The 12,850-nt window shown below is 38.4% G+C and overlaps 1 protein-coding gene across 2 annotated transcripts in view; it reads right to left on the bottom strand.

The window, feature by feature from the left end:
* Positions 1-245: 245 nt before the first annotated feature.
* The window catches only part of grm7 (glutamate metabotropic receptor 7), a 428,364-nt gene continuing 415,759 nt past the window's right edge, over positions 246-12,850 (bottom strand). The window contains exons 9-11 of one of the 2 annotated variants that reach the window (XM_079808358.1): positions 12,430-12,676; positions 10,585-10,603; positions 246-517 (exon numbers count right to left, since the gene is read on the bottom strand). In XM_079808358.1, coding sequence (XP_079664484.1) covers positions 10,599-10,603; positions 12,430-12,676 — 252 coding nt within the window. In that variant the 3' untranslated portion in view covers positions 246-517; positions 10,585-10,598. The remainder of the gene's footprint in view (positions 518-10,584; positions 10,604-12,429; positions 12,677-12,850) is intronic. The other variant, XM_079808357.1, reaches the window with a different exon arrangement.

Below are 12,850 nucleotides of genomic sequence, written 5' to 3'. Positions count from 1 at the left end.
CATCAGTGCCCTGAATAAAGTCTGTGATGGATTATCAGAACAAACTCCTTGTTGAAGGTCCATCACGGCAAGTGCAACCTCAATCATTGACTGACAAGCGATCAGTCGTGTTGTGCCATTGTTACACCTCTATCAGAAAAAAAACAACAACAACAAAATGTATTTCCTCCGGTTGTACAATCCTTTGATTCCTGCTACGGTGTTTTTTGCAGATGTCAATTTTTTTATTAGATTTTTTTTTTTTTGGGGTGGTTTTGCCTTTTTATTTTTCTTAAAGGTGTCGAAAATCAGCTGAGATCCTCTGTGGTTGGTTTAGCTGAGGGCTCAATCACTGTCCTGGCCCTCGGACAAAAGAAGGATGGAAACAGAGGTACACCGAAAGCCTTTTTCCCGCTTTACTTTTGTGCCAAAGAGCTGAGAGAAACCAGGAACTGCCATCGATCACCTTCCTCCTGTGATGGAGGCCCTCAGATCACAAGGTCATTGTAACTCACGTATTTCTTCTTAGCGGCCGGACCTGAGAGGAGAGAAAGATGAAAGATTGCTTTTTATTTGATATTTTTTCCTTTTTCTCACAAAAAATGAGAGAAATTCATTGATTCTTGCTAGGAGGCCTAACGGGGACAATTTTTAGGACATAGTTTTTAGATAGAAACAGAAAAAAACCTAGAAACTGACTCAAAGTAAATGCAGTTTTTAGGGTGTTCTGTGCATTTTCTTGGAAGTTTTGAGTGGGTTCTTGGATGTTGTGGATGGTTGCTAGGGTTTTCTGGGTACTTGTGGTGTATTTTGAGAGGTTTCTAGGTGATTGCTACTGTGTTCTGAGTGTTTTTAAGGGTGTCCTGGGTATATATATCTAAATTACGGCACATGCTTTCAATGCAAAATGCTGAACAGTTAGTTCATGTGTTTATGACCTCAAGGCTAGATTATTGTAATGCACTACTGGGTGGTTGCCCTGCTCGCTTAATAAACAAACTCCAGCTGGTCCAAAACGCAGCAGCTCGAGTTCTTACTAGAACCAGGAAGTATGACCATATTAGCCCGGTTATGTCAACACTGCACTGGCTCCCTATTAAACATCGCATGCATTTTAAAATCTTGCTTATTACTTACAAAGCACTAAATGGTTTAGCTCCCCAGTACTTGAGCAAGCTCTTAACACATTATACTCCATCACGTCTACTGCGGTCTCAAAATTCCGGCCAGTTAAAATACAGAGAATATCGAAATCAACTGCAGGCGGTCAATCCTTTTCCTATTTAGCACCTAAACTCTGGAACAGTCTTCCTAGCATTGTTCAGGAAGCAGACACACTCTGTCACTTTAAATCTAGACTAAAAACACATCTCTTTACTATGGCATACACATAAAACACTTTTTCAATTAAATGATTGTTAGGCTGCATTAACTAGGTCAGCCGGAACTGGGAACACTTCCCACAACGCCTGATGTACTGGTTACATCATAAACAGAGAGACTAACATTAGCGTAAATGCCATTCTTTTTATCCCGAGGTTTACTGCAGTCAGCCGGATCCGGGCCGCATCCAGATCAGATGGCGGACCTGCGCCTAGACATGACCAATGCATCCCTGAAATGTCTGCAGAGACAGTGTCAATTAGGCTCCCCCCTGTAAATGCCTCATCGACACGACATCCTCAATAAACCCGTCTCCGGCGTGATGACTTTGATCCTTCGAAAATTCAAATTCTAACTTCTGACCTGTAATGTTGACATAATCATAATCATACACTTTTTGTTCATTGGCCAGAGGAGAACTGGCACCCCGATTGAACCTGGTTTCTTCCAAGGTCAACTGATGGAGTTTTGGTTCCTTGCCACCGTCGCCTTTACCTTTGGCTTGCTCATTACTGATTAGCTCGTTTCAGTTATCATAAAGTCAAAATTAAGAGATAAAATGTTGAAAATATGATTTTAAATGTCCTCATTATTAGATAAAAAGTCGAAAATACGACATGCTAAGTCATAATTATAAGATAAAATGTTGAAAATATGATCATTATATAAAAAGTCAAAAATATGACATGCTAAGTCATTGTGAGATGAACAGTTGAAATAAGGACTTTAAAAATTATGAGATAAAAATTCAAAATTTTGATTTAAAACTGCAGTTGGTAAATTTTGTAAAAATGTATTTTTTACATATTTGCTAAACCTGTCATTATGTCCTGACAGTAGAATATGAGACAGATAATCTGTGAAAAAATCAAGATCATCTGGCTCCTCCCAGTGGTCCTACTGCTATTTGCAGAAATACACCGCTCCCGGTAAGAAATAACCAATCAGAGCCAGGAGGAGTGTCTTAGCAGTGTCAATCAAGCTTGTGTGCGCACTGATCACACCCCTCTCATGCACAGCGCGTACAGGCGTTCAAATTCAAGATTACCAGTGTGCCGCAGCTTACTTATGGCGGACAAACAATCCAAACTGCCAATTCCTTGAGTGGCACCTGCTCATAAAATAAAGACGGGTAAATGGAAAAAGACAGATGACGATGATAAAAAAAGAAAAAAAAAGAATTAGATTGAGCCTGAAATAAAACGAGGGTAAATATCGGTGCGGCTTTTCTGAGGTGGAGGGAGCTATGTGTCCTAAATGTATTCAAAACCGATGCAGAGTTAGCCACATTTCTGCTTGACAAGTAAGTAGCCTATCCCGGCTACCTCTTCTCCCCGCCCGCTGACTCCTCGAAGTCGCTGTGGGTGTGAATTCCTCGTCGGAGCCCATTGACTCAGTGTCAAAACTCTAGCCGCATAACATGCAGATAAAATGTCACGCACTGTGCAAAGCAACAATTGAAACCTACTAATTCACTGGCTTGTCATGTTGCTGAAATAATGTACTAGCAAACCTTATTTGGCATTACATATCGATAGAATAATTACTTGCATACTGTAATGTTAGTTACCGTTATATTATCTTACTAGCTATTTATTACTTATAGAAATAGTGCAACGTCATATAGTTACATTACATGTATTGCAAAATACGTAATGTTTTGAGGACCAAGTTTGAGGTCAAAGTATGGGCAGGCCATAGTAATGTAAATCATATTGTTGATGTTTCGTCCGTACCAGTGAATGTGCCATAACTGTTTATCCGCCGTCATCGGTGGCCCTGCTACGTTCTACTAGCCTAGTTACTAGCCTGCGTGTTCACGGCAGACTCCGTTGTGATGGGGGAGGAGCTGTGGAGGGAGGGCTGTAGCGCAGCAGAGAGCAAGGGGGAGTGACCTGTGAGTTGTGCTTGTTCAAATTTTCAGGCTAAGTCAACGTTTTCTAAAAACTCCCTACTGCAGCTTTAAAGTCAAAATTATGACTTAAAAATCTAAATTATGATTAAAAGTCCAAATTATGAGATAAAAAAGCTGAAATTAGATTAAAAAAAAGTTAAAGTTTGCTAGTTGTCCTGAATAGTTGTTAGGGTGTTCTGGGTAGTTGTGGGGTGTTTTGATAGGTTGCTAGGTGGTTGGTGTTCTGGGTAGTTGTGGGGTGTTTTGATAGGTTGCTAGGTGTTTGCTACTGTGTTCTGAATTGTTTTTAGGGTGTTCTGTGTAGTTTTGGGGTGCTTTGAGAGGTTGCTAGGTGATTTCCCCACAACTACAACTGTGTTCTGAGTGGTTGTAAGGGTGTTCTGGATAGTTGTGGGGTGTATTGAATGGTTCTGTGTGGTTGTGGGTTTTTTGATAGGTTGCTAGGTGATTGCTACTCTGTTCCGAATGGTTGTTATGGGGTTCTGGGTAGCTGTGGGGTGTTTTGAAAGGTTGCAAAGTGATTGCTACTATGTTCTGAATAGTGGTTAGGGTGCTCTTGGTAGTTGTGGGGTGTTTTGAGGTTGCTAGGTGGTTGCTACTGTGTTCGGTGTGATTGTAGGGTGTTCTGGGTAGTTGTAGGGTGTTTTGAGTGGTTGCTAGGTGGTTGCTACCATGTTCTTAATGGTTGTTTAGGTATTCTGTGTAGTTGTGGGGTGTTTTGGAGGTTGCTAGGTGGTTGCTACTGTGTTCTGCATGTGTTAGGGTGTTCTGAGTAGTTGTAGGGTGTTTTGAGAGGTTGCCAGGTGTTTGCTACTGTGTTCTTATCGTTTGTTAAGGTGTTATGGGTAGTTGTGGGGTGTTTGGAGAGGTCGCTAGGTCTTCACTACTGTGTTTTGAATGGTTGTTAGGGTGTTCTGGGTAGTTGTGGGGTGTTTTGAGAGGTTGCTAGGGGTTGCTAATGTGTTCTGAGTGGTTGTTAGGGTGTTCTGTGTAGTTGTGGGGTGTTTTGAGAGGTTGCTAGGGGTTGCTAATGTGTTCTGAGTGGTTGAGTGGATGCTTGGGTGTTTAGGGTAGGTTGTTCTGGATGGTTGCTAAAGTGGTTTGAGAGGTTGCTAGGATATTGAGTGGTTGCTTGGGTGCTCTGCGTGGTTGCTAGGATGTTCTGGTTGGTTGCTAGTGTGTTTGGTAGGTGGTTACTATGGCATTCTGAGAGGTTTACTAGGGCGTTGCAAGGGTGTTCTGGGCATTTTCTATGGTGTTGCTATAGAGTTACACACAGTACTTGATACTTTAATAGTTACAATAAGGGGATCTGATACATTTCTAACCCACAGTGTGAGCAAGTTAAACTCACATAAATGTGAATAACTGTGTTCATTATGTGATGAAAGAGCAACTCAAAATTAAAAAGGAGATGAATATCACGTCAGTCTTATGTAAGAAGACTGAAATGTCTACAGTCATAACAGCATGACCTTCACAAGCTGCCACTGATGTGTTTGCAGAGACTCTATGTAACTAAATGACTCCAGTCTCAAATTACAGCACTTATCCATGGATGCTTGTTGTGCTCTTTTGCATGTAAATTAACTTCTAAATATTTAAAAGTAAAGGTTACCAAGTAGAGAGATCATTGTGGCCTTTAAGTGTCAGTAGCCCATTTAGTATTTGAGCTAAATGTCACTCTGAGAGCCATCTATTCAGAAATGTGGGCTTGATGAATGTGGACTGAGGAAAGTGACCTCAATATGCAAACACATATAAATATATTATAATACACATAATAGGAGCTCAGATAATGGTGACCTAATAATATAAACACACACACACACACACACACACACACACACACACACACACACACACACACACACACACACACACACACACACACACACACACACACACACACACACACACACACACACTTGAACTATACCAAATAAATACTTATTGTTTGGACTATTGCCTCTTATATTTGACAATTACATTTGAGGGTGATGGACAATTATTAGCGAGATAGACAGAAGATGGGACCAAGTTGTTTGATGATGACTGTATTGTAAAATAAACTAAAGGTGATGTGGTTTTACTTGATCTTTAAAAGGGTCCCCTTTTAAAGATCCCATTTGCAGCACCAGCTGTGATGCCTCCAAACGTTCTTCTAGAAGTCATTACATATCCCCTGGCCTACTGCAGGACATCCTTACAGCATGGCACACTGTAAACATCCTAATGGCTCTTGTCTCACATCGGCAGTCCTCATGGGATGGGAAGAGTGTTGGAAATGTGGCTCTGACAACAGAACGTCAGCGATCAATGGAAACCAGAGCATGACGAATGGGGATGTTTTTTGTATTCCTCTTATGTCTAAATGGCTGTGTTAGGCTTCTCATTTGTATAGTATTTTCTTCAACTTTGTTGCTCCTTGCGCACTTCACTCTTCATTGCATGAACGATAATATGACAATTGTCACAATGCCAAAATGACATAACAATGTTTTTTTTACTTGACTGATTGAGTGACAATTATGACATATAATGTGACAATTACATAAAAATGTTTTACAAATGATAATGAAAATGAACATCAAATAAAACATTTTACAAATGACAGCTTCACAATTAAGTCACATAATGCGACAACAGAGTAACAGTGACACATTTTAATGTGACAATTACTATAATTATTATATTAATATAATTATTACTATTAATAATTATGTAAGAATGGTTATAAACATGATAACTTCATATTATGCTGAAATTGCGTATAAATTGCTGCATGAATGATAGTGTTACAATTACATTGCATAATGTGACAACTGTGTAACAGTGACATTACAAATGATAGCATAATGTAATTATGTAAGAATTGTTTTAAGCATAACTCACATAATACAGAAATTATGTATAAAAGTTTGTACGAACGATAGTGTTACAATTACATTGCATAATGCGACAGCTGTGTAACAGTGTGGTTTTACGAACGATAGCATGACAATTACATTGCATAACGCAATAACTATGTAAGAATGAAGAACTATGTAAGAACGAACGGTTTTACAAACAATAGTGTTACAATTATATCGCATATGTCTCATGTTAACATCACGTAATGTGAAAATTATGGTTTTACAAATGATAGTGTTACAATTATGTTGGATAATGCGACAACTGCGCAACATTAGTTTTATGAATGATAGCATAAAAATTATGTCCCATAATTAAATAATTATGTGACAATGGTTTGACAACAAATAATGCGACAATTACATGAGATCGGTTTTATGAGTTATAGATAAATTGAATAGTATGAAATTATTTAAAATAGTTTTACAAATGATGTGTATGATGCGTAAAAAAGTCACAGTGCAGAAATTACGTGCAAATGGTACAAATGTGCAAGTAATAGCTTTACAATTACGTTGCACAATGAAACAACTATGTAAGAATGGATTTAAGAGGATAACTTCATAAAATGCAGAAATTCCATGCAAATGGTTGTACAAACAATAACGTTACAATTATGTTGCATAATGCGACAACTGTGTAACAGTGACTTTACAAATGATAACATAACAATTATGTTGCATAATGTAATAATTAAGTAAGAATGGTTTTAAACAATTCACGTAATGCAGAAATTATGTATAATTTTTTTTTTACAAACGATAGCGTTACAATTACATTGCATAATGCGACAACTGTGTAACACTGGCTTCATGAACAATAGCATGACAATTACATTGCATAATGCACGCAATATGTACAAATAGTTTTATAAATAATAGTTACAATTGCTCCCCATAATGAAACAACTGTGTGAGAGTGGCTCTACAAATGATATTGTTACAATTACGTTGCATAATGCGAAAACTAAGAAAGATTGGTTTTATGAATGATCGCATGACAATTACATTGCATAATGCAATAACTATGTAAGAATGTCTTTAACAGAATAAGTTCATACAATGCAGAAATTATGTACAAATGATTGTATGAACAAGTGTTACAATTATGTTGCATGTTACAACTGAGTAAAATTGACTTTACAAATCATAATGTGACAATGTTGCATAATGTAATAATTATCTAAGAATGGTTTTAAACAATTCACATAAAGATGAAATTATGTACAAATGGTTGTATTAATGATAACGTTGCAATTTTGTTGCATGCGACAACTGTTTAACAGTGGTTTTTAAACATAACGTCACATATTCTGAAAATGATGTACAAATGGTTTTAAAAACAACAGTGTTACAATTATTCTCATAAAATAACACTTTAATCCCTAAATTTACTCTCCTAATGCAGTCCCTTGCAAAGCATGATGGGAACTACAGATCCACTGCCCAGTTAGTTATGTCAACAAAAATGATTCATGTAGTTTCCATACAAATGAATTAAGTACATTTCTGTTTTAAATATATTAGGTTGATTGAACACAATTAAATAAAGTTGTGACACATTTTTTTTAAAAATGTTGTTACTTTAGCTCATTTAAGTTTTAGCTCATCGACTTATATGAACGATAACACAGTTACACTGAATATTGAACAACATGTATGAAAGATATTGTGAAAATTTTGTTGCATGATGCAATAATTGCAAACGTGTGTTTTACAAACAGAATGGGTTGATGAACAATTTTCAACAGAATTCTTTCTGCCTGTGATTTAGGCTCATTGGAAACGAACAAATTCTGGTCATTTTATCGCTACAAATTATTGTGAGCGTCACTGAAAAAGAGAACTCACTGTTTCTATCAGTGTAGTATTTAGGTGTTTGAATTCTTTGCACAGGCTAATCTTTACAATGGAAGAAAAATTTAATAGTGTTCATTTATATTATTTTATTAGGATGAGATTATAATATGGGCCATTAACATCGGTAATACTGCACACTCTCTCTCTTTTTGCAAGGGTAAGGATCATTAAGATATTGAATGTGCTGTTGAAAGCTCACAAACGTTGGATCGGTTGTGTTTTGTTTTTGCATCAACGTGAAAATTAATAAATAAAATATGAATCATCACTGTTGTCAGAGCAAATCTATACATGCTAACTGGTTTACAGTTGCATACAATCCAGCCATTTTATTTGACATCAAAACTTGTGCTGCATTCTTGCAGTGAAATCCAGCGCTGTTCAGTCTCTGCGATGACACTTGCATATTAAATAGGCTCGAATTTGCATGTGCCACCAAAATTGTTGGGAATGAGGGCGATGATTACGCCATTCCGCTCTTGGCATTGCCATCTCGGCTCAATAGTTTTAGGGTCTATTCCCCTGGGTGTCGGATAGTTCAGGACATTCATATATATACATATCCATAAAAATAATTCAGAGAGTCAGAGTGTTATATAGAGGAAGAGGGAGAGAAAAATAACTGTGAGTGCACAGGAAAGGCAGACACAGATGGTTCACGGCTCTTTTGGGACCTGCGATGGAGTCTGCCATGCCATCACGGTGGCGCTTGGGGAATTGAGCAGTGGGACTTGCGTTTGAAGCTTGGGATCTTCCATGTGTCATCTGATTACCACTGACAGTTGAGTTCACCGTTTCATAACTATGTTCGGCTTTTGCTTAGACACTCTTCTTACAAACATTAAATATATAAAATGCTTGCTGCACGTAGATGAGACAAACTCATATGGTTTTGCAAATAATATCTCCACTCAAAATCTCAATTGTTTTTTCTTGGATGGCAATGAGACAGCTACGGTAGAATATCTATTCTAATATCTATATTCTAATATCTATATCTATAGAACTCTATTAAGTCTCCTGAGTTATTAATGAACAACATCTGAGCAATATATTTTTCTTTTGGTTTTTCCATATTTCAAACCATAGTAGTGACACATTTTTCTTCCCTATTGTGACGTACATCTGACCGCAAGAGATTAATTAAAAAGTTTTAAAAAATGCAAGGCTGGGACTTGATTCTATATATTGGTTGTTGATTGGATATCGAGATGTGGGTGTGGCACTCAAAAGTGGAGGCAGATATATGTGAGCTTGCAGGGGCAGAGTTTAAAAAGTAGGGGCCCTACTCAGATAAAGCCTTTTCACTCAGATATATGTCACTATAGGAAAGAAAAGACTATCGCAACGTCTGTTTCATGCCGACTTTAAGGTGTACCAAACTTTAAGGTGTAGTGTTGTAGTACTCGAGACCAGTAACTTGGTCTTGGTCTTGCCTTGGTCTGAACACACACTGGTAATGGACTTGTCTTGGTCTCAACCCCTCAAAGTCTTGGTCTTGTCTTGGTCTCAACACACGCTGGTTTTGGTCTTGTCTTGGTCTCAACCCCTCAAAGACTTGGTCTTGTCTCGGTCTCAACCCCTCAAAGTCTTGATCTTGTCCTGGTCTCAACACACACTGGTCTTGGTCTTGTCTTGGTCTCAACACACACTGGTCTAGGTCTTGTCTTGGTCTCAACTCCTCAAAGTCTTGGTCTTGTCTTGGTTTCAACACACACTGGTCTTGGACTTGTCTTAGTCTCAACCCCTCAAAGTCTTCGTCTTGTCTTAGTCTCAACCCCTCAAAGTCTTGGTCTTGTCTTGGTCTTGACACACACTGGTCTTGTTCTTGGTCTCAACCCCTCAAAGTCTTGGTCTTGGTTTCAACCCCTCAAAGTCTTGGTCTTGGTCTCAACACACACTGGTCTTGGTCTTGTCTTGGTCTCAACCCCTCAAAGTCTTGGTCTTGTCTTGATCTCAACACACACTGGTCCTGTCTTGATCTCAACACATACTGGTCTTGTTCTTGGTCTCAACCTCTCAAAGTCTTGGTCTTGTCTTGGTCTCAACACACACTGGTCTTGGTCTTGGTCTTGTCTTGGTCTCAACACACACTGGTCTCGGTCTTGTCTTGGTCTCAACACATGCTGGTCTTGGTCTTCACTTGGTCTCAACCCCTCAAAGTCTTGGTTTGTCTTGGTCTCAACCTCTCAAAGTATTGGTGTTGTCTTTGTCTAAACTCAACACTGGTCTTGGTCTTGACCTGGTCTTGTGTTAGGTGGTCTTGACTACAACACTACCCTTAAAATTGAATAGGGCATATTGATATTCAATGTTGAATTAAATTCACAGTTGATGTCTAATTCTACATGGTACAATTAAGATGGTTTTCATTCTCTAATGCTACTGAGTGACACACTGTGGGATTGTCATCAAGTTGTTAAACTTGATTAATGGCCACAAAAGAACGATTAGTATTTCATCCTCGTCCTTTCCCCCAGTGTTTGAAAAGCGAGCAAAGTCATAACCAAAAGTAGAAGATTAATTTGGTCTTACCTGATAAATGAGAATTAGCCTGTTGGGAAAAAAACAGTACTTGGTGAGCTGTTTCTGATTGGTCCAATAGAAGCAAAGCAGAGGTTCTGATTGGTCCAAACAGCTATGAAATTTAAAATGGCAGTTTAATTTCAAGCTGGGTTAGAAGGTGGGTGTTTTAGCATAGATATAATAGCTAAGGTGATAGGGAGATCTGTGACTTTGGATATGCCATTTCTCACAACTAAGAATGGCATATCTAATAATGCGGGGAAAGCATTGCCACTGTCAGAAGAAAAACCACGACAGCATCATTTTTGAAATTGCCGTAATTATTTTTTCTTTATGTGCTGTAGCTATTTGAGAATCCTAAAAGCGGCTGAAAGATTGCAAAGACCTGCAATTTTTCCAGTCAAAGCCAAAAAAACAACACCAAAAGTACTTTTCATCTCCTGAAATTTAATTTCTTTTTCAAAGACCCGTGGCTTTCCTTTGACAGTGACGACATGCTAATCCTCTGGGCTCAAACAAGTCCTGCGCTTTTACTCTCTCTCTCTGTGGTGTGTGGCCCACCATCTTGTGTTCATTAGAGGAAATGTGGTCATTCTCAGCAGATGACTTCATTCCATTATATCTGACACAAGCTCATGCTGCAACATCAACAGGCCAAAGCAACAGAATTTCAGCTCATGGTGACATTCTGCAATGAATCTTGCAAGCACTGCACCTTGGGACATGAGCTGGCCATTACACCCCTGGGGCTAAAGGGAAAGCAACTTTAAGGGTCAAGCTTGGGGATAATGGTTACACATTTGTAAGAGACTCTTTTCAGGTCATTGGCCAGCTCCTCCTGTGTAGTTCTGGGCTGATTTCTCACCTTTCTTAGGATCATTGAGACCCCACGAGGTGAGATCTTGCATGGAGCCCCAGTCCGAGGGAGATTGACAGTCATGTTTAGCTTCTTCCATTTTCTAATGATTGCTCCAACAGTGGACCTTTTTTCACCAAGCTGCTTGGCAATTTCCCCATAGCCCTTTCCAGCCTTGTGGAGGTGTCCAATTTTGTCTCTAGTGTCTTTGGACAGCTCTTTGGTCTTGGCCATGTTAGTAGTTGGATTTTTACTGATTGTATGGGGTGGACAGGTGTCTTTATGCAGCTAACGACCTCAAACAGGTGCATCTAATTTAGGATAATAAATGGAGTGGAGGTGGACATTTTAAAGGCAGACTAACAGGTCTTTGAGGGTCAGAATTCTAGCTGATAGACAGGTGTTCAAATACTTATTTGCACATGTATCATACAAATAAATTGTTAAAAAATCATACATTGTGATTTCTGGATTTTTTTTTTTTTTGATTATTTCTCTCACAGTGGACATGCACCTACGAGGACAATTTCAGACCCCTCCATGATTTCTAAGTGGGAGAACTTGCAAAATAGCAGGATGTTCAAATACTTATTTTCCTCACTGTATATATATATATATATATATATATATATATATATATATATATATATAAAAATATCGATTTAATATTAATATATTTAATCAATTACATTCAAAAAATGGTCGAATTAAATTGGTTATAATTTTTCATCACAATTATAAAACAGTGCCATGATAGGTGCAAAAAGCCAGAAAACATGCATAATAATGTGAAAAAATCACATTATTTAATTTTGATAACTTACATCTGCTCATGCGATCCCCTCCAAAAAATGCATCTCATTATTTTTATGATTTTAATGCTAAATTGTGTCAATCTTTCAGAGACTATAAAGACATTTGAATTCATTATGAGCATATGTATGTTATCAACTTCCCCAACGTCCGTCGCTGATGGCATATAAAAAGATTTTACTCACTGTTGGGATCCACATTTTCACACAGTTCGGTTTTGGCCTCGCCATTTGGTCGGTCGCTGGGTTTGTGCGATAGACGTGAGGACATGGTGGCCGCCGTCACCACAGCCTTGAAGCTCCGCTTCCGCTTCTGCACGTTGAGCTCCGGGTGGAAGATGATGACGTAGACTTTGGGCATGTAGAGCATTCCCAGAGCCACAGATGCGCTCAGATTCATGGAGATGGTCAGTGTGGTGGTCTGGATGTAGAGCTTTGAAAAGAAAGAAGTGATTGAATTTAGTATTATTTATAGTTATATGGTATATAACAGCAAGGGAATTCCCCAAAAAGGCATAACAAATGAAAAACAGCTTCATAAAGATCTTAAAAAAGAGCTATGAAAGTATAGTAATGGTAGTTCACGAATTATGTAGGCCATTAGGTA

Source organism: Gobio gobio (assembly GCF_949357685.1).
Source record: "Gobio gobio genome assembly, chromosome: 24".
Classification (NCBI taxonomy): Eukaryota; Metazoa; Chordata; class Actinopteri; order Cypriniformes; family Gobionidae; genus Gobio; species Gobio gobio.
This window is presented reverse-complemented; position numbering and strand designations above follow the sequence as displayed.